General features: G+C 46.2%; 1 protein-coding gene across 1 annotated transcript in view; it reads right to left on the bottom strand.

The window, feature by feature from the left end:
* Window positions 1-10,860: 10,860 nt before the first annotated feature.
* LOC106888329 (cytochrome b5) overlaps window positions 10,861-22,335 on the bottom strand; it is a 12,892-nt gene continuing 1,417 nt past the window's right edge. Inside the window, exons 2-5 of the mRNA XM_014942486.1 lie at window positions 15,126-15,254; window positions 14,540-14,566; window positions 12,629-12,660; window positions 10,861-11,639 (exon numbers count right to left, since the gene is read on the bottom strand). Of these exons, the coding sequence (XP_014797972.1) occupies window positions 11,549-11,639; window positions 12,629-12,660; window positions 14,540-14,566; window positions 15,126-15,254 (279 nt within the window). The 3' untranslated portion in view covers window positions 10,861-11,548. The remainder of the gene's footprint in view (window positions 11,640-12,628; window positions 12,661-14,539; window positions 14,567-15,125; window positions 15,255-22,335) is intronic.

Here is a 22,335-nt window from a genome sequence, read left to right as displayed (position 1 = left end):
CTGAGCTCTGGGTCTTGATCACAAATCAAACTGGAAGGTGGAGAGGCTTAGATGCTAAAGGAGGTTGTAGATGAATGACCACTGAGCTTGTTATGTGTTTTTCTTCACTTTTATGATTTTTGAACATTTTGTGCCTTTCACTGTGGATAGACACCCAGTTTCAATGGCAGGTCTAGGCAGGTTTGCTAGGGGATTCTCTAAACGAGCTCTGTAGATCCTTTTCAAATGTCAGTTTGGCTGATGGGCGAAACCTTTAATGTCCCGAAAGGGCAAAATGCAATGGTGCCTGTGGTGGAAAGAGTGAGCAGGATCTGAACTGTGGAAGTGATACAAACAGTGGAAGCTAAAATAACACTGTAAAGGAAATCTGTACCCTGTTTGCGAGCAGGAGGGAACGCAGCTGGGGGTGTTATGCAGCTGTCATGGGGTTTTCCAGTCACTGCAGCAGAGGTTTAGAAGAAGGTGGGCACCATTTGGGAATCTGCCTTTGGGGAACTGCTGATCCCCAAAGCTTGAAACAGGTTCCCACATCTGCTCTGTTTGACGTGTTTTTCCCTGGAGTTTTTACACTGGTGGCCGCTGCTTGGCAGGAGGAGGGAGAACCTCATCCAGCTCCAGTCAGGGATCTGAAGGAGCAGGAGGAGCAGCATCACATGGCTGGGGACAGGGTGAGGCAACACCTCAATGAGTCTGTTCTCACTTGCACGTCTGTGAAACATGGCAACACGTTCTGCACATATCTTGATTTTGTATGGAATAAATGTAACTAAAATACACAAAAATCCCAACCAATTAATTGCCAGACACTGAAACAGGAGGCTTCCCATTAAAAGTTACGTGTTCTGTGTAATTAAGGTATTTTCTCTTTTCATAATGAAGTTCCTCTCCCTGCACAAGCAGTTGGATAGCAGCAGGTGTGAGGGGGAAGGAGTCTAAACCAGGATCATGGAGATAAATTAGCAGGTTCATGCGTAATATTGCTAACCCCATTTGCAATTTCTAAGCCCCATGTAGGTGTTTTATTTTCTAACTGTGTTAGAAAGATCTGTCAGAAAATAATTAGGCTCTGTCAACAGTTCCCCTATTCCCAGATTACTGCTTCCTGACTCATTAGAGCTGCTGAGGTTGGCAGGAAACTTGTTTTATAGTAATTTCTGTTAGCGGCGTCCCTGGAGAAGAGACAACACTGAGCGTGTGACACCGGCGTTAACTTCATCCTCGTGATGGAGGCACGAGGCAGCCAGGAGCTGTCAGGATTGTCACACGGTGGTTACTGCTGGCACGAGATGCCGGCACCTTTCTATCCCTGAGCTGGAGCCAGGGACTGGCCGGCCGGGGATCCCGGGCTGCGCGGCTGACGGCTGGGCAAGGTTCGATTTTAAGATCTAGGAACTGGTGTGCGCAATTGGCTGGTTTCCCGAATATTTGGCTGGTTCGTAAGGGTTTTAAAAAGAGAAAAAAGGGGCCTTTTAAAACCCGTTAAAGAAATGGGTCTTCTCGTTCCATCCCAGGCATAAAGCCACAGCAGCATCCCCATCTTTGCCTCCGAGAGTGGCCGCTGCGATGTGTAAACACAAGTTGGCTGCGTCAGGAGGCACCTCGCTTTCTGGTAGTCCCACACGGCTGCCTGCCCATTGGCAGTAGGGCGAGCATCCAGCTGAGCACGTCCCAGGGCAGGAGTTTGTGCCCTAGAGCTCTCTGCCCCTTATTTTCCCCATCCCACAAGTACTAGACCATTAGATAAAACCCAGTATTCAACTTGTAATAATACTGAGGCTGCTGTGCCATCAGTGCTATTAGAGAGCATTTTTAAAGCTGCAGTGTTTACCCTTTTGCGTTTATATTTAGCTGTAGAAAATATTTGTATCAATTTCCACAGCATAACTCAATAACATTTTTTCCCTTTAAAAATGTAACTGGTTTATATTTAGGCCAGCCTAACACCCCAAAATGGATATTTTAACCATTAGAATAATACTCAATATGTTGTGCTTTTTTCTCATGTTTTATAAAATATTTCTGAAAGGACTTTTCGAAGACTGTGGTCACTAGGATAAGAGAAGAGGCCAACACAAAAGGTAGTGTTGCATTCAGTGACAGGCTAGTGCTAATGAACAGCAGCACAAAACGGTGTCTGTACAGGACAGGAACGGTGGCCTGTACCCGTTCATGGGTAATTGTGACATGCAACTCCACAGCAGAAGGTCACAAGCTTAAAAACTGGTGAGATTTTCTGTTCTAAATTATTGCCCCATTAGCTGGAGACAGCAAAGGAGAAAACACGACTGACACTCACATGGTGGCTGGGGCTGTCAGTGTGGGGTTTTTGTCAGCCTGGGTAGGATGTGATGGGCAATGTAACTCCCACACTGACGGAGGGTCTAAGGCTCTGGGAAACCTCGGGATGTTTTGTGTGCAGTTATGGTCACAAAGGCTTCATTCCAGCTGGAGCAGCTGCAGGAGGTGACTACAAGGGAAATCAGAGCCTAGTTCATAAGTGGAAGACAAATAGGGTTTTTTTCTTTAATTTATCACAGTGAATGCTGAGGATGCTCTCCATGAACACATAGGAGGAAGAGAACAGGTATAAATGAAAGGCCGATAATGACACAAGACCTGTATGTGTGAGCTGGTGCCAGGTACACTGCAGCTGGGAATTAGGAGAGTTTGTGATCATCATAAGACAGCTGGATGGTGGGACCCCTCTCTGTTGGGAGCACAGGAGAGCGAACCAAAAAGCGGAGCGATTAATTTAATACCAGAGTTAACAATGGGTAAGTTGTTAGTTGACTCTAATGACCTCCAAGGTCTTCTGCATCTCTGTGTTCTCATGCCCCAACTCTGCCCCTCTGCAGCCAGGGGAGGCAGAGCTTGGGCACAGACCTGGGCCAGGGCTGGCACTGGCTGCTGGGCACTGAGCTCCTGCACAGAGAGGGCAGTGAGTCCCAGGGCTGCTTTGACTGATGGGTCCTGTGGAGCACAGGACAGCACAGATTTGCCATGCCTTTTGAAAATCTTAGCACAAGGCTTCAGGTCACCTTTATTAATCAAGCAAAAGAAAGTGTTGCTTGGTCTAAATACGAGCAGGATAAGTCCTCTCTCTGTTACAGACAGAGTGCTTGGTTTTGGGTGCTGAGGAGGCGAGAACAATTTGAGTTGGTCCAATAAAAACAAGTTTATTTTGTTTCAGTTGAAAGCTTTAATAATTGAATCCATCTATTAAGAATATTTCCCGATTTCTGAGGAGCTCATTATGTTTATCAAAAGGATTTGTTTTTACCTCCCCCTCTCCTGCAGGCTGCAAGGAACAAGCTCTCAGTTTGCACAGCGCTGTCACCTGTAACGCAGCAGCACAGAAACATCACCTGGATTTATTTGGGCTCCTCATCCACCAGCTACAACTACACAGAGTTTATCATGGAAGGAACAAAGCTGGGACAAGTGTGCTTGACTTTTAGCCACTGATTTACTAATTAACAACATCCCAACATAAGTTTCCAACAATTTTCCATTTATGCAGCATCACGTTCTGACATTCAGCTTTCCGGAGCTGCGCTAGCAGGGACGCAGAGGTTAGTCAGTGACTTACCGCCTTAAACAACAGCAGATACATGGGTCCTGCTTGCAATGAAGGTAATTGTGCTCTGGGATTGGGGGGGACCATGGTGTCACTCCAAGGCCCTTTTCATCCCTCTGGAACAGCCACCCCAGCTTCCCCTGTGCTGCCTGGTCCTGCTGCAGGGAGCCACATTACCCAGGTCCCCACCTGCCCGTGTTACAGTTCATCTGGAGCACTTCACAAAAAGACATTTCTCCAGGATTTCAGAGATTCGCCGCTTGTCCCCTGGTGGAGTGGCAGGTCCTTGCCACCACCCTCTTCTCTGAACCCAGCGGGTGTCTGTGTTCCCACCGAGTTGCAGACCACACGGAGGCTACGATATGGGACATTTCTTTTGTGCTCGGCTGCACAAACCGGATTGGCGACTCCATAGCACAGGTTGTCCAAGTTAAACATTTTGGCCCTTCTGTCTGTCATCCTCACTAAAAATTAACTCCCTACAGAACGGCATCATTGCCAAGAAAACCTTCATGTCACCAGCCAGTATCTGGAGAAGAGCCCGGGAGCGCTGCAAAGGCAGCATCGCTGAAATCCTGCCTCTCCTGGGCGAGCAGGGCTGGGTGCCGGAGCCTGGCTGTGCTCAGAGGTGAATGACAGTACTGTCCTTCCTGGGGACAGGAGCTGCAGGTTTCCCTCCTTTCCCAGAGGCAGCAGTTCCGTTTTGGCCTTTGCCATGGCCTCCTTGGCGTGGGGGAACCATCAGCAGTTGTACGTCTTTTCTCAGGCGTTGCTGGCTCTGCGGTGTCTCAGCATCCCCACAAAGCTGGACTCCAGCCCGGGTGCCGCAGATCCCGGCCGGGGCACATCCCACCGGCTCCTGTGCTGCTGCACCCACAAAGGGAATTTGGCCCCAAGATAACAATCCTGTTCCTGCAAGAAGCCGTTCAGATGCTGCGGACCCGGCGGCCAGGACCCATCTGGAGGCACAGAGAGTGGCAGCTTCATCCCTGTACCAGTGGCTCCTGCACCCAGAGCTGTTTCCCCTCCACAGCAGTGATGTTCGGCCAGCGATGCTGCTCAGGGTGGCGTGTCCCAGCAGGAATGCTCCTGAGTCGGGCGTGTTTTCCAAACTGCTTTACTGGGAGTACCGTGGCTCAGCAGATCATCTAGCGGCATTCCCAGGTGCGTACCTCCCTGCAGCAGGCACGAAATGATCCTGGAAAAGGAGCAGTGTTTTGGGCAGCAGCAGTGGTTCTGTCCCTCTCCAAATTGCACTCGTGCTTTCTCTCCCCGTTCTCCCTTCCCCGATGCCCGGTTTGAGCTGGAAACAAAGCCAGTGCCCACAGACTGTTTTCCTCACCCGAGCTCTGGGTATGGCTTGGAAACCAGCACAGGATGGTATTTATGCTAAACGTGCTTCAAATCAATAGAGAAGGGAAATAAGACATGCCCATGAATATGTAGAGATACGGGTGAATGGCAGCTGAAGATGGCACGGTGTAACGGCAGCGGTGGCTCTGGCCCAGAGCTGGGGACAGGGTTGGTAGGACAGAGGTGGACCAAATATGGCTTTCAGGATGTTTTAAAGCCCTTGCTTCTCCAGCTCATGCTTCTTATGAGGAAGTATCAAAAAATACTCTTTAATGTAAAAATAGCCTTCGGAGGGGAAAAGAAATAAAACGCTAATTGGAGATTTACTGATTGGGGGTAATTAAAATGTAAACAATAGCTAGCTTCATTAGAAGTCAAGATGGGACGGTGCAGACAGACCAACAGGCTGATTGTTGTGTCACCTTCTTTGTCACAGGTGCTGGGGTGACTTTTCTCCCCCTCCCTGAACTGTCTCAGTGTTCCCTTCACCACTGAAGGGCAATGTACAACTACACACGGTGCCAAGGCTGAGATGTGGGACTAATAAGAGGTGCTGGAGCATTTGGACTCCCCTAATTTTTATCATCTGTGTCTCAGACACCCTGCAAACTCTCCTTGATGCTTGGAGAAACAAGACCGTGCTCAGTATTGACCTTGTACTTGGAAGCAGATTTAAAAGTAGTTCAGAAACCTTTTTATTTCTGTGGATTTTGGATCCAATTCCTTTTGATCAAAGATAAATAAAGTTTACAGCTAAATAGTGCTTGCCAGGAAAACAATTCACAGCCTTCCTTCATATTGCGAATCAGTTTTTCCTTTCCTACAAGCACAGAGAGGATGTTCTGTCCTGTGACCCCAGGATCTGCTTCCCAGCCCCCAGAATGGTTTTACTACCCAGGACCCTCGCGAGGGATGCACAGTGGGTTTCACAAAGTACCCAGCACCGGCTACAAAGTGCTCCCTCCACCCCAAAGCCTCCACTTCCAACTCCATTAATGGCTTTTTTTCCCCTACATTATTTCAGCTGAAATCCAGGATCAAAGCAGACAGTTCCCACTGATTTTTCCTTGCCCTTCCATCAAGTCAGCAGCTGCTGGTTACCTGCCTTGCTGCTCGCTTGCTCCCTCCTGGGATGATCTGACCAGATACCGCTTCCCTGAGGCTGCAGCAACTACCACAATTAGGCAAATTTCTAAGAGCCAGATTCTGCTGACAGCTGCAGGAGTGGGACGTTATATCCTTTTATAAGCATACATGTAAATAAGAGATGTATTTTGTGGTCTCCATTTCATCTTTCCGTGGAAAACAACCCTCCTACACGCTCTTCTTGCGGTGAAGAGCCCGTGCTCCCATGCGCTGCCGGAGCATAACTGAGCTGCTGGTGGCACAGGGTGATGTTCTGCTGCCAACGCTCACCCAGAAGGCAGGAGAAGGCACTGCTGTCACCGTCACACGCCTTACGGCATCTTCTCTGACAAAACTTACATCCAGAGCAGCTTTGTAGCTTGCTCATCGCACTTCCTAAGAAGTAACTGGAATTTATCAGGATTATGTGAGGAGCCCTCACAGCTCCCCAGCTGCCGTTGTTAAAAGGCCCATTATAATTCCAGTGTGAAATATTGTACAGAATCAGCAGTTGCTGATCCAAGAGCAGACGTCCTCGAAACTGGAAAAGCAGGACAGCACTTAGCCATGTAAATACGTCAGCTGGTCCCAAAGATCTCCATCATAAATGAGCAATTGTAGAAGAGAAGGAGAATGATTGCATAACACTTAATAAATGCGAGCTTAATAATGATCTATATTTACATCACTACGGAGTGAATTCTGTAGAAAACCCCATTCACCCCCCAAAAATGAGCTGCATTGCTTGCACGGGGCTGATCCACAAACTGCTGCCTTCCCCACACACGGCAAGAACCATTGCACTGCTTGGTTACGATGCTCTGCAGACCATCCTTGGCACAGGCTCAGCTTTCGGTGATGCCAACTAAAAGATTTTTTCCTCAACGGTCAGGAAGGCAGATCCACCTGACCTATCAGGAAGCCATAGCTCACCACTTCCTTAGCTTGAACTAATAATTACTTTTAAGCGAAACAATTGCCACAACCAAAGTTTTCCTGCTCCAGCTGCACTACATCTACACATTGTCATTCTCAAGAGTTGAAGTTACCCCTTCAGGTACCTTACACCGACGTGGCACTGCTGATGCCCATTTTCCCCCCACAGACTTTGGCAAAGCAGGAGGATTCTTCTGGGGAACAACAAGCAGCTGATGGATACTCCCCTCACCCCAAATCCATTTGCCCATCACCATTCCCATTGAGGTGAAGTAGAAATTCCTCAAATACAGGTGATGGGAGCTTGTCAGGTTTGTAAAGCGTAACCGACGCTGGATATTCAAACCCCATAAAACAGGCAGCCACCCAAGCGGGCCGTGGAGCAGCGCCTTTACACACGGAGAGGTTGACTAGACATCTTGTGCCTGTTAGAAGACAGAGGCGTGCACTTTCTTGCTGTACACCTTTATTGAACACAACAAATCCACAACCCAGCGCATCTCGCTGGGCCCATGGTCTCCAGGTACAAGAAACAGCATTTCATGGGTATCCCCGTGTCAGAACAGAGCAGTGCCCAACCACCCCCAACCACTCCCCTGCCCACATCCTCCCGGGGGCAGCAGCAAAAGCTCCCAAGTCCAACCTTGGTGGCACAGAGAGCTCTGCATTGCGTTCCCCTACTGTTCCTTCCCTCTGTCAGCTAACTTCAGCAAAACCAGGACCGCACTCAGACCTCCTACCCATCCTCTGCAAACGACCAACCCAATTAACAGTTACATTCTGCTTTGTCAAGGAATTTGGGTTTGTGGAGAGGCAGAAGAGACCAGCACAGTTCTGCTGGCATTCCCGAGGCAGCCGTAATACAGTTCCATCAACCGTGGAAGCTGCCTCCGTGCTCATGTTTGCAGTTCTTCACTCAACTCCTTCTCCAAAGCACCTGAAGGAAGCAAAGCACACACACCCAGCTTTAATTTCACCCAGAGAGTTTTCTCACAGGGTGAAAGCTGAGACACCGCCTGCATTGTGCGGGGAACCTGGCAACAAACATTTGCTGTGCGAGAAGTTCAGCGTAAGGATAAAGATTTGGAATTGTCTTTTTTAATCCTCAAATAAAGCGGGTAAACAAGATTTTTTTAATGCCTCCTTTGTTGACTGAGCAGTTTCACACCTGTGGGACCCATCATTCAGCAAGCCAGAAGATGAAAAGAAGAAAGGAATGAGAAGTGGTGGGCTGGCCCCCACCACCTCACCGGAGGAAGCCCACAGGCTGGGGAGATCAGTGCTGAGAGAGCACTGGGCTACACCAGCCTACATCCATCGTGTACGTGCCATCCTTCAAACCAGCCCCAGCCCCCGTGGGCAGAGAGCTGAGGGAAGGATCTGCAGGACAACAGACCAGTAAAACTGATACCCATGCTGGGCGCACTGGCAGATGCTGTTCTAAGCTTGTAAGTAATGGAAAAGCAGGAAGACTTCCATGTGGCTTCTGTAAATGCATCTCAAGCACCTCGAGATCTTGGAGTGAGCCAGCACGTGCACAGAAAAGGGACAGCTGTTTGGCAGAGGCTGCTTGGTTTTCCACAAGGCATCGGACAAGGCTCTTCACAGCTCACAGAAGCCCTGGAACGAGCCTGAAGGTCTCCACCAGGCAGTTAACGGGTTAAAAGGAAACAGCAGCCTCAACAAAAAGGCTACAAAACAAATGGGAATTACCAGGCAGTTTTCCCAATGGTAAATAGCAAAGGGACAAGATCATGATGGCAATTATCTAGAGTTACCAATATGTAACTGAATGTAAAGAGCACCAGAAAAACCCAACTCAGTACGATGACACTTTAGCCAACACGTGCCCTCCAGCTTTAAAACTTTCTGTTGATAGAGAATCCACTATAAACCTCACTGAACTGTTCTCATGGTTAAGGACTTGGTGATAAATGTGAAAAAGTACTTATTTCCAGTTTAAACTGCTCTGGTGTTGACTAGTAGCCTTCTTTAGACCACCATCCTCTAGATCAAAAAGCCCTTTGATAAAGCTTCTATTGCAAGCACCTCCAATACTACCATTTTGTAATCTTTCCTTTGTGGGCTCAAGTCTCTCACCATAAATAACGTTTTCTAAGCTTTTAATCATTTACATGGCATTTCTCCAGATTTTTAAAAGCCAAAGGCATAGTCATAACATTCATCCACTGCAGAGGAACCTTCCCACTAACGCCTGAGAGGAACGTGCTGGACCTTCACCCCTCAGCGTCACGTTCTGCCACCTCCCTAGTGTGATGCTGCAGCCCAACAGCCAGCGTTCCTGCCCGGTTTGTCTCCCTGTACACAGCCCTGCATCGATCTCACCCAGACCATCACCACGCTCGCTGGCTTTACCAGGGGGCAGCTGTCTCCTTCCAGGTCACTGCTAAGTCTTACACAAGCAGGGAATGCTCTTTGGGTTGAATCTGAAACACGTTCACCCACTATTGTCCTTCCACTGTTAAATCAAATCTTTCCGTTTTCAGTTTGTCCTTGTGGATTTTTGTATTGCTTCTGTTAAATCAGGCAACGTTATCTCCCAGTATCAACTCAAATGCCTTACAGAAGCCCACGCAGCACATCAGTGTATTTTCAGATAATCTGGAATATAAAAATATCATTTCAGGCTGATAAGATCTATTTTCCATAAACTTACATTAACTGACCCGACACTGACTTTAAGACCTATGTTAATGTATGACTCTGTGGCCTATCACCTTTATCCTTTAAAATGGAGCTAAACAGAATTTCCCGGGTCTTTCCCACTGGATTTTTCTTGGCTCAGATTTATACTGCTCTGCTAGGCTCTCGTTAGGACAGAATTAACAGAAACTAGAGCACCAAAGCAGCCAGGAGAGAATGAGGGACAAACATAGCTTGGAGTAGGATATCCAAGAGCCACTTTGGCAATGGTGAACCCCAGGTTTCCCTGCCCAGATAATTCACTATAAGAGGCAAAACAAGCAATGGCAGTGAAAAATGTCCTGGAGGGACCTCTATGGGCACTTCTGTTGCACCTCTGCCAAAACAGTGCGTGCTGAGACCTGAGATGCTGCTGCTGGCAGCAACCAAACCATGTCCAGTGGAGAAGCAGAGGGAGTAACACAGCCCCAGTAGCGCTCTCCATTCCCAGTGACTGTGCAGCTCCTTGGCTTTAGTTTTTAAAAAGGCAGAGTGCAATTTCAAAATCCAAGAAATTCTTCTACACAAACTTCTGGGGAACACCGTAGTTTCATGGAAGAGAGAAGAAAAGTGCAAACCTACGGGAGGTTTTCACAAGGAGGACCCCAGTATATCATTGCCCTTTTTGCTGCCCTTCAAAAGGGTGCTGAGCTTCCCTGTAACATTTGCGTTAGGAACTGGTGTCGGAGCAGCAGTGTACAATCACACAGCACTGCTGAAGGATATAAGACACCAGAACACGAGTTCCCTTTTTTTAGCAGATTCCAAAGCCGCAGACCAATGTTCTGGAAGAGCTGGAAAGATTCATGCCTCGATGCATGAAGCAGACCTTACATTGTCTCTGCACTGCTGGAGGTCGACTACACAATCCACAAAAAGAGAAGAGAAAAATATCCTCCTCTATTCCAAGACAAAAAAAAAAGCATTATGCACAAATCCCAAATGGATTTCCTTTCCCTTTTCATTTAGTGAAGAGACAGGATTTATTTGGTTTTGCCCCCCATCTGGTGCGCATTCACAGCGAGTAAGAATGAGTTTTGTTTCCAATACATGTGTCGGATCAAGACCTCGGGGAGAAAGAAAAATTTGCATTTCGAGAAGCCACATGTCAGTTCCCATTTCTGGCATTGCCGCACGCAGCACAAAAGCACCCAAACAAACCAGGATTCACGGTATAAATTGTTTCACAGAATATACATTTTAAAAGGGACAAGTACAAATATTACAAAATGAACAGAGTTGTTTTTAAAATACTTATATTTGTTTAACCGTTAAAAACAGACACGTACAGAAAGAGGTAGCAAAGCTAACAATTTCCTGCTGCTCCAATTAGTGTCGCCTGCATGCACTGGGAAAGTTACTGCGGAACCGAATCTCTGGACGTCTTTTCTGGAAAGGGCTGTAGACAACTTGCAGTTTATTTCTGAGAACGCTACGTGAAGGGCTGAGGCAAATCCACAGGCTCACTAGCAGCTGCTTCATGTTGTCTGGCTTAACGAAAAGGCATTGAAAGAAAAAGGTTGTCTGTGGTTTAGTTCAGAGAGCAAGAGAGGGCGAGAGAGAGAAGGCAGGAGCACGCACACGCGAGGGAGACCACACACAAATGTAAGAGAATGGCAGGGAAGTTGCACTCGCCCCCGCCACCACGAGAGGAAAGTACGACAGGTCCGTGGGTCCCAGAGTTAGGATAGAGTTTGGTATTAGCTTGGTCCCATGGATATAAACATCACTTGACAGACTCAAAGCTAAAAGCAAGGCGGGACAGGTTAAGGGAAGCAGAACTCCACGTGTTGCATGCATGCACTCTCTCACACCCTCTCTTTTCAGGCTTTCTGAAATCCCAGCAAGGTCAGTTCAAGAGGTTCTCCCATCCGACATGTAATAGCGATACATTAAACCTAAGACCAGCGCTCCGAAGATGGGGATTAACCATGTTGACCAGAAACTATGAGAAGAAAAAACAAAAGTACACACAACATAAACCAGAAGAAAATGTCAAGTTAATAATTCATTCAAGATGTTCATCACTTATTGCATGTCTGTTTTCATCTAGGGAACTCTCAGGCCCTGTCTCCCCCCAACCCACAGAGCACCCGTAGGGGCCGTGCAGCTCCAGCAGTCCCTGTGCTCACCGCTCTGCCCGGCCCCTCTGAGAGGCCCCTCTGCCTGCAAGGGTGGCTTATAAAATAGCAACTGAATTCCTGAAGTTTCCAGCCTGGCACATACAGAAACCAATTTGGGTTTTTTGTTGTTGGTTGTTGTTTGGAGTTGTTTTTATTTTTTTCTTTTTTTTCCTTAAATAAGTCAGGCTGTAATTTGTGCTGTACAAACAGCCGCGTTGACTCAAGGATGGAAATTGCTACACCTAGCCCACAAGAAATCTTCCTCACTCATAAAAGCAGAGGCCACAGGCTCACCTTCAGCAGCCTCATTAGCAAAAGAGTTCTGCATCAGCGACAAAAGACTAGGGCCCTGTTTGGGTTGTAAGCACTCCTGGATTTTCAACTAAACGGGGCTGGTGACGGTAAAGATCTTCCAAAAAAATGCACATCACTGTGTTGCCACACGCAGTCGCCTGCGGCAACCACCCAAATAATCACTGTAGTGCAAAGGCACCGCAGCCATAGTTGTGTAACATGAACACGTGGGCCAGAGAATTCAAACTGCAAAATACCAGGATGCCTGTTTCTGCCCAGCGTGGAGCAGGGGACTTCTCACCACCGGCTCTGTCTCCACATCCAGCAAGGGAGGTGCACGGCCTGGCAGCTAAATCTGTGCACTGCAGTTTGGCAATTGTCTTATTGGCTCACTGGAAGGACAGTGTAGTAATATCCTCAGAGTTCCCCCCTCGCCCATTAGAGTTAATATGCAGTTCTACAAATGGAGAGGCCTAACCCCTCAATTTCTTACTCTTATTTTAAGAGGATACTATACCTTCCTTGGCCTGAGGATGTCATACTTGGATCCTGAAGGAGGAAAGAAGGAGTTAGCAGGGGAAAAAAAAAAAAAAGAAACATTAAACATGCTAATAAGACTACAAGACAGAACATGTGACTACAAATACGGGGAAAAAATAACCCTCCCCTCCTCTCCCAAACACCCTCTGTCACAAGGACAGATGATTCCGGGGATGTTTGCCCTCGTCCTCACCTCCACATTCTTTCCATCAATCCAAACCCTCCCACCTAGTCCTCCACTTCACACTGGAACTTGCACCCCTCTCTGTTCATCTTATACGCTATGGATGATAACTGGCACTCTGGTATGGACAGCCCTTGCACTACGGTCCCCTCTCCAAACCCCTGCCCACGTCCCCAGTTGCTATCCTGCTGCCTGACCCCCAAAGCAAACCACCACAAGGTTCTTCTCTTCAACTCTTCCCTTGCACGCAACCTGTTTCCAAACTTTTATACTTCTCCTTTAATAAAAGAGAAAACTGAAATACTTTTTCCAGTCAGCTGAAATTCTCACTTAAGCTGTCATCAACTCTACAGCCTCTTCCTCGATGGCTGTTGCCACTCTCCAGTTTAATCAATACCTACCAGCCAGAAGTCACCTGTCCTGCCCATCCTAAACAGAATTATCTCCGTTTCTTGAGAGCCTCAGTGTTTGCTTTTATACCATAATGCATTCAGTGGATGCTAAGCATTGACAATTATCTGTGGGGAGTTACCTCTGAGCTGCGCCACAAGAGTATACATGTACTTTTTTCTTTTTCCATGGTTCCCCCTATTTATTTTTACATTGTTGACTTCTGTCTCTTGATGCTATTTTTAAATTACACTTGGGCCTACTTTTAAAACAGATGCTGTACACTGGGAGAAAGACCTTAGCTGTACGTAACTCACTGGACTTTCTCCTCAGAGGAGAAAAATATTGGAAAAAATATTTAACTCATATCTAAGGGAGCTACTTGGATTATTACTTATTTCTATGCACATTTTAGGCATGTGATTCTGTTTATGAAATGGAGTAGAACCAAACAATAAATCTTGAGGTGAATATACGCTTAATCACGCGGTCCTGCTTTATAACCAGGAGTAGGCTTTACCCAGCCTGAGTTTTTCTTATGGCTGACTACAGCAAGCAAACACTCCCAGGGCTTCAATCGTCACTCTCTCTGTTGACAGTTTCCTTCTTGATTCCTGCTACTCTGCAAGTGGCCCTGCTTTGAACAACATCTAATGAAAGCCTTGTTGAAGGCAGAGCTGCGCCGGGTCCAAGCCTTCAAGCCAAGCGAGAAGAGAAGCCAGCTGCAAGGCACATGTTTACCTCTCAGATGGGATTCTATTTATTACCATTTCCCTCTCCCCATCCATTTCAAAGCCATTTTTGCAACACTGTGCCCTGTTCTAATCCAGGCGTACCTGAGTTTTCAGCAACACCAATGATTACTAGGGCAGTTAACAGAGAATTCTTGTTTTACAGCCAACCCCAGGTGGCTGTGTCTGTCTCCTGGCCTGAATGTAACAACACTAACAGTTCAGTGGTCAGGCCACAGCCAGTAACACACACACACACACACACCAAAAAAAAAAAAACACCAGTCTGTGGCTCAAGATGTGGAAATAACATTGCTGATGTCAGGGAAGAGAGGGCACAAAAAACCCACTTCCAATTTCACACTGAGGTGACTGCTGAGCTTCAGAACAACAACAAAAAAAAAGGTATAATTTGCTTGGAAGATTTATTCAATTTATTCATTACTGTAGTTGTGTAAACATAAAGCCACAAGCTCCACAGGGGAAAAAAAAGGTGTGTGACAACTTCTTTGTTCGTTTTGTGAGCATGTCATCGTTTCCACTGCATTAAATTAAACAGAAAAGGAAAACACTAATAGCTTACCTTAGAACCTTCTTTTTTACGATCATGCTGTCAAGGAGAAAAAAAAGAAGAAAAAAAGATAAGCAGTGACTTCAAGAGAAACCTGCAGTCTTTATGAGGGAACTGTTCTGTACACAGTCCTCATCATAGGGGGAATTGCTCAGACTTGATTTTTGAAGGAGTCATTCCTTCAGCACCCAAAGGCACCGTCTTCACAGCAGGCACGAAGCTGCTGTTTGTGCCCTGCCCCTGCGATCTCTCACCCTCCTGAGCTCTGAATTACAAGGCAAGGGGAAGTTACGGTACTACCAGCTAAGGAGGGAACCACTTAGATTAGCTTTTTTAAGTGCCCCTGATTTAATTGCAGCGAGAAATCTGTTCTGAATGGTGGAAAGAGAAGACTAATTTAGTTTTGTTTCCTCAACAGAGATCATCTTCCCTTAGTAGAATGGACAACCCAGAGGCTGCCTAAAAAACTTAACTACTTACTTATTTTGCAAGATACATCTTGGTGTATGTGTTTAGTGGGTTACACAAAGGAGAGTCACACTTTTACAGGGTCCCATCATATGTTTGAAAGAGGCTGTCACAGCCAGCTGGTCCTTACCGGGTGGATCTCCCCTACGTAGTACTGCTTGAGCATCTCCCTGGCATCTGTGGAATGCCCAACATCTTCAAAGCTCTCTGTGGCATCTTTCCCAGCTTGTTCGAGCAAAACTTCTTCTCCACCTGGATGCTGGAAGAGAAGACTTCAGGTGAGCAAAGGGCTAGATGCAAAAATGGTACCAAGAGTGTCCACAGCCTGCCTTCCAACCTCTTCCATTCATCACGGATGCTTCAAACCAATACCATCAATAAAATTATTCAATTGTCCAACCTCTGCTTCAGGAATTCACAGAGAATAATGTGTGCTGCACAGCCTGGAAAATAACTTGCATAATAAAAATCTTTCCAAAGAGGCGAATCCTCAACATACAAAGGGAAGCACAGCTTTGTCCCCCACAGCCAAGCTACCTCTTCTGTGATTCTGTAACAGATTTGGGCAAGAAAATAATACAGAAGAAAGGATATACTCATGTAGCTTTTCATGGGCTTCACTGTATAAATCAGACTCCCTTGCTTGCAGAGGAACCTCTCCTGCATGATTTTCTCAAGAGCTTTCCTGAGGCAACTCAAGTGCTAGTGAAGCACAAGACAACACTGCCTTCAGACACCAGTGGGGAAAAGATACTCAACTTCAGATATTATAAAAAAATAATAGTATTTCTCTGACAACCTCTCTCTGCACGTAGCTGTGCAACGAGGAGTGGAGAAGAACAGAAGTTGCAATAACAAAAAGCACCAAATCCACGGGATGCTCCGTGACACTGGTGTGTCTGTTTGTGGCAGACGGTGACAGACAACTGTGAGACCAAGCGGTATGAACTGACAAAACACCCTGCTGCAATTCTGTTTTCCTTGATGGGTTGGGCTCTTCTCTAGCACTGTCAATAACCATAATTCCAGGAACAGATTGGCAATGGAAGGTGCTAACCACAAAGCCAGCAAAGTACAATCTCTTTACAGTGGGAGTGTGAACAAATAGTTCAGTTTAACCTATCAGCTAATCCAGTTAAACCAATAAAGTGGTCAGCCTTCTGAGTGCACACACAGGGACTAACCCAGTTTCCTTGAGCACCAGGCAACAAGCACTAAATGTGCTAGCTGAGAAGACGAGACTTTTTTACTGCTGCCTGAAATGCCTCTAACAGCTACAAGCCTGGAACTGGAGAAGAGATGTTAGTCCTTTGATCTGAAATTTAGTCCCACACACCTGTTTTTCTCTGTAATGTACTTTTCCTTCCCACAGACACAGAACAGTTGCTATTGCCCCTCTTCCTTGAGCTTCTCTGTTTTTGTTGCCAAAAATCTAAGTATTCCTACTTGGCTATCACACCTCATACCAAACATACTCGATATGGACACAAAAACAGTCCAGTTGTTTACTCCAGTGAGTTGCTGCAGCCCCTTCTGCAATCCTCCTATCAGAGCTCTGTATTCTGAATAAATCCCTTTATTGTCCAGGTATGTAACAAAGCTCCACGTTGATTTTCTCAGCAGCCACGAAGGGCAAAGTCTGCAGTCCCAGGACACAGCTTGGTTAGCAGTCAGTTATTAGGTTGCCTTAGCTGTAAAACCAAGCGAGCCTCCACTCTGCTCATTCCCTCAGTGCCTGGCTACAGGTTCTGCTGCCATTTCTCCCACACCAACCCTCATGCTCACTTGATCTCAGAGGGAGTCAGATCAGGGACTACTCTAGCAGAAAACCCACCCTCCAAGAAAGAAAAGGAAGGAATTATCTGTTGAGGTAGCTCACTACAGAGTTGGATGCATGTCTCTTCACTCAAGGGAGACAATGGAAACATAGGCTGCAGCAAGACCACCCTTTAGATCATTTCTGCACCCCTTAGATCACACTCTCAGGCTTGGCTGCAGTGGTAGGATGCTGTGTATTACCTATGCATATTACTCAGAACTGTCCAATTTTCAGCTATTTACCAAGTATGCCTGCAAAGATCCACAGAAACTAGGAGGTGAAAAGCTGGCCATTTACTTTTAGCCTTGTAGAAGAACTCCTTAGGGATGTCTCACCAGAAGTCTCATTTGAGATGGAAAAATATCAGAACTGCATTTTAAGAGACAACCTTGATTTCCTAATCATCCACCCTAAAAGGGCAGACAAAAACCTGCAGCGGATATTGGTTTTCAGTGGCATCCAGTCTTTGCACATACAAGAGACAAGAAGAACAGTAAAGTTTACTCCTCTTTACATCTTTGTAAAGCCTTTCTATACACTTGCTAAGCCCACAAGTATGAAAAAGAATTATTTATTCATGCACATCTGTCCTTCACTATAATCACCCAAGCCAGAAGAAAGAAAACTTAAAAACATTTTGGCATATCATATTTCTGAAAGGACTCCCTAGTCTAGACAACCACAACTGCAGCCAGACAATTCTTACCTTGTCATACCCAAGCAAACCTAAAACCAGACTATTTATACAGCAAGTCATTTCCTCTGCCACAAAACTTCCCAAAGCTACATCTCCTGCAGGAAAACATGAAAACTGAAAGTGTTGCGAACTGTGAAAAAAAAAACAACAAACCAACCAAAACCTACTTCCAGAGGAAATAATGGCTGAAAAATGTCAGTTTCTGAAAAGAAACAGACAAAAGTAAACAAGAACAAGAGAGGTGGGCCCAAGTGCCAGTCCTCAGAACAACAGAAACAGATCTGGAAGAGTATTCCTGTGCAATAATAAGCTGGTACTACACTAGCCAGAAAAAAAAAGGACAAGCAGCCACCCAGACAAATGGCATCCATCAGCCACACATCCTTCAGAGCTTGTTTTAAGACACGGAAGAGGTTTCTCTGAAAACATCTAACTTGCTGGAGCAAGTCAGCATGAGCGAAAGCAGATCTCTGACATTCCTCCTTCTCCCTCACAGAGTTCTGGTTTCAGATACACCAGAGGACGCAGGAATTAAACGCAGAAAGACAAAGAAAGGTATTCAGTATTGGTTTCTTACTGCTGGTGCAGTAAGGAGGTAAGAATCTAAAACCTTGCTGCCTCTTTGATGTGACCAACCATCTGATACTTCCCTCCTCTTCACTTTCATCTCAGCGATAATGTTCTTAACTACCAGCTCTTCCAAGCACAAACCCTACCTTAGCCTTGTACTTGCCTGGAAAGAGTCAAACCTCTGTTAGAGCCACATAATTTTACAGCAGAGCTCTCAGTAGTAGAATATTTTCTTCTTTTCAAATGTAGTTTGAAGAACATTGTACTTGAAACTAACTGACCAATCTGGCATACAGTTGTCACAACCCAGGCTCATTCCACTTGGAAACTGGTTCAAATAGATTTCTAGCCACACTCGGCTATCAGAAGCAGCAACGGATGCCGAGACACAAAGCTGTGGTGGCTGCTGTGTCCTGTGGACTCAGGCGACAGACAAAAGGGTACCTTGAAGAGATATTATCTCCAAACTCTTCTAGCCCTGCGTCAAAACGGAGATAAACCACGTCCCTCTATCATAAGAAAGCTTGTGAAAATGTCTATTACAGATTGCACACAAGTTAAAAGCCACAGATTTTCATACCACTGTGGTGAGGGCCTAACTGTGAGCAGTACCAGACCCCAGAGAGTATGTCGGGGAGATACCTCTGTCTTCCTCTGCTTCCTCACTCATCGTTCACACCTACCTGAGCAGCTGGCCCTTCTTACTCTGGCCACAGTCTACACCTGCTTCTCTAGACTACTGCAATCAGGAGTTATAACATGTATTCTGTTGCTCCAGTTACCTAGATTTGGGAGAAAAATAGCCTTATGGCTATTTACACTATATATATTATACACTATTATAGTGTATCTCAGATTTCAAATAATCACACTCTGAAGCACAAGAGACTGCAGTCTCTCAGAAACACCTGACATATCAGTTTCTGTCTTTGCACGTCTCCTGCATTTTGTTCATGTTCTTTTAATTCAGTAAATTTTGCTAGGTGATAAATGTCTTGTTACTCCTATTACACAGTAAATAAAGTAAATTTAAGTTTAAACCAACCCATGCTTCAAACGACAGGCAGACTTTGGGCTGGCTAACTGATGGCTGACCCGCTGTACCGAGTTTGCGGAAATCACAAAGCAAAATTTGTCAGTCTTTTAGCAGTGAGGCTTCTTTGAGATTACGCAATCCCTCCAAGTTAATGCTGCAGTGGAATCCAGCAATCCTGTTCAAATAATCTGGGACCAAAGGCCACAAAAGGCAACAATTAGACACTGCTTCAGCAACTACACAAGATCGAGGGGAAACTGAAACCCCGATAGCCGCAGTTCCAGCAACTCAGAGCTCTAAAGCAGAACAATTTATCAGACAACTGTAATTTTTTAACAAGACAAACACTCCTGGTTCCAATCAGCTACACATTGTTCCCCTGTCACTTGAGTGATTACAGAGGGGTTACAGATATAAAGTGCATTTTTGCCAATAAATTAGGCCTTGATCTACATTTACAAGTTTCACTACGTCAGCGAGGGGTGCACATAGCAGAGTGTTGTGTCAGCCACGCTGGCACAGTTAAAACAGTAGCCCTATTCTTCTTCCTTTCCCTAGTCCAACCAGATCTTTCTCATGTCAGAAAAACACAAATGGGAAAAAGGGCTTGGGAAGGGCAATGTCAAATATCATCTCAAGGTAACAGTCAGGGCAGTGCTAACCCTGGCTTGCCGGAGGGAGTGAAGCGTTCTTCTGGGCTCATTTATAATACTGAAGGGGACCACATCCCAGATGCTATCTTACACAGAGAATGCCAAGATGAAGACTGTGATCACCACTCAGTGTCCATGCTCTGAAACACAGCGTCATTCACACTGGGGTAAAGATCTTGAAAACATTTTTCTAACTCTTTAATTCTGAAAAGCGGTAAGCAGCAACATGGAGGCAAGTGTAAGACAAAGCACGCAGTTTCTGCAAGCACTGTCCCAACCTCCAGCTAGTTTTGGCTCTTCCTAAACCCACAACACTTTGTTATTTAGAAACCAGCAGTGAACTTCTTTTCTACATTTTTTCCAGGTCTTCCCCTGAATCTACTTAACCTTCTTACATCCAGAACAACCTTTGGCAAGGAGTTCCACTGGTCTACTCCCTGTTGCGTGAAGAAACACCACTTGTTTGTGTTGAACCTGACTCCAGCCAGCTTCTTTGATGTCCCCTGGTTCTTGTACTAGACTTCGAGATGCAAACATGAAAGATTTCAGAAACTAGTGAAGTGACAAGTGTTCTTCAAAATACACCCGCCACCTTGCCCATTTCATTTGATCAGCAGAGGTACCTGGGCCCACAGTTTCTATTCCACTGCGCTCTCTCAGGAACTTGACAGATGCCAGATGACAGGTTTGGCCTAGTGCCGGGGAGCCCAAACACTGGAGGGGGTTGTGCATGTCAAAGGAGGCAGTCAGCTGCTCAAAAAATCCTCACGTACCAGCTGGAAAACTCCTGGTCTTGTGAACTGACCCTGGAACGGGAATCCAAGTACCTTAATTCCACTTGTAGCTCCACCATTTAAGAGCTTCTTGAGTTAGAGCGACACTCAATACGATTGTCTTCTCCTTCCCACCCCGAGTATAAGCTCTTTACAGGACAGTTTGCATCTTGCTGTAAATGCACATGACTAAGCATGCAACCAGTCCCTCACCTCAGCCAGACCTGCAGGCGCTCCTGGAAAACAAATGGCTGAGCATCAGCTGATAATTCTGATAATTTCTTTAGTGTCCCACGTACTTTTCTTTCCAGCATACTGGGTGCCTAGAGTCTCTCTCAAGTATCAAAGACCCAAAACCACCAGCTGCTCAGCAGGCAGCTTTTCAGATCCTGCACCTGACACAGCAGCATCTGCAAACAGTGCTGGAGAACCAGCAGAAGACAATGGTGAGCAAAAGAGCAAGCAGCCAGGACCCATTTATGGTCCTGTGAAAGGAAGATTTTTTTTATTACAAATGCTATATACAGTGTAGAACTGGCTACGGCAAACATCAGCTCAAGCCACCGTGGTAAAAGACACTCCCTGATTTGTTCACTGAAATACCTTAGAGGCTCTCTTAATGCAAATGTCAGGGGGAAGACTCAAAGCAAAGGGCAAGTCAAATCTGAATGAAGTGTTATGATGCTGGATCCAATGAATGAAACAGATTGTGTCCAACTTTATAAATAAATACTAAAAGCTACACAGAAAGCTACTACCTCCAGCTGTCAGGCCACTGTGGAAAAGCTGCCAGATTATCATTCTCTCCTCCAATCTGATAAGCCTCTACACTTCACCAAGGTAGCTCTGTCATTTTATGTTATGACTACATAGCAGACATGCTTTAATCGTATACGCCTGGAGGAAAATCAGGGTTTAATTTAGACAAGCAAAACCAGCAAGCAGCAACATGTGCGTTTCCAGTGAAGTGCTCTTCTTTTAGAGCTCATTCAGACTAACTTTCATACATTACCCTGTAGATGCTACAAAGGGTTTGGTTGTGGTTTTTTTTAAGGCAAGATAAAAGTCCTTTGAAATTTTGTTACCATTTCTTCCCACTCTATTTTCAGCTCCAAACACTAATGATACCCCTCTCAACCTTCTCAAAAGTTGAAGTCAAAAGCATTAAGTCTAGAAGCAATTTTTTATCCACACATCCAAGAGAACTGGAGAATACACAACAGAGATGGCGCCCCTTTCTTAATCACTCGTGCATGGTCACCTCTGGGAAGGCAGTTGTGTGGCAGATGCTCACCTACTGAATCACCATGACTTCCTCCTTTAAGTTCTGGGGTGACCCTGGAGACGTCACATTAAAACTACTGCTAGCCTGACACTGTTTGCCCTACAGGACCAGAAGTGAAGTAATGTGACTTGAGGAGAGTCACACCTCCCACGTAAGGCGTGCCTGGACAGATTTCCTAAGAAAACATAAGTTGACTTCAGCGAGTAGAAGCACAGCTCCTGCACTTCAGCTGGTTTTTGCCAACACGACCTGCCATCGCTCTCTGTTTTCTCACAGGTGTCTTTGAGCAGGGGCAAGACCTGTCACGAGCAGACAAACCGCACCGGCGGGTCCCCTAGGGCCCCTCCTCGGGGCTTGTGGACCCCTCCTTTGGGGCGGGGGGGCACCAAAGCCCCACAACCTGGGGCCACAGAGCTGCCTCAGGACCCCCCTCCCCGGGCCTACTCATCCCCCCTTCCCCTTGCAGCCTCCCCCAGGATCTCTGCCCGCCATGCCACCCCTCCACCC

This window comes from Calidris pugnax, unplaced genomic scaffold (genome assembly GCF_001431845.1).
Source record: "Calidris pugnax isolate Ruff unplaced genomic scaffold, ASM143184v1 scaffold28, whole genome shotgun sequence".
Taxonomy (NCBI): domain Eukaryota; kingdom Metazoa; phylum Chordata; class Aves; order Charadriiformes; family Scolopacidae; genus Calidris; species Calidris pugnax.
This window is presented reverse-complemented; position numbering and strand designations above follow the sequence as displayed.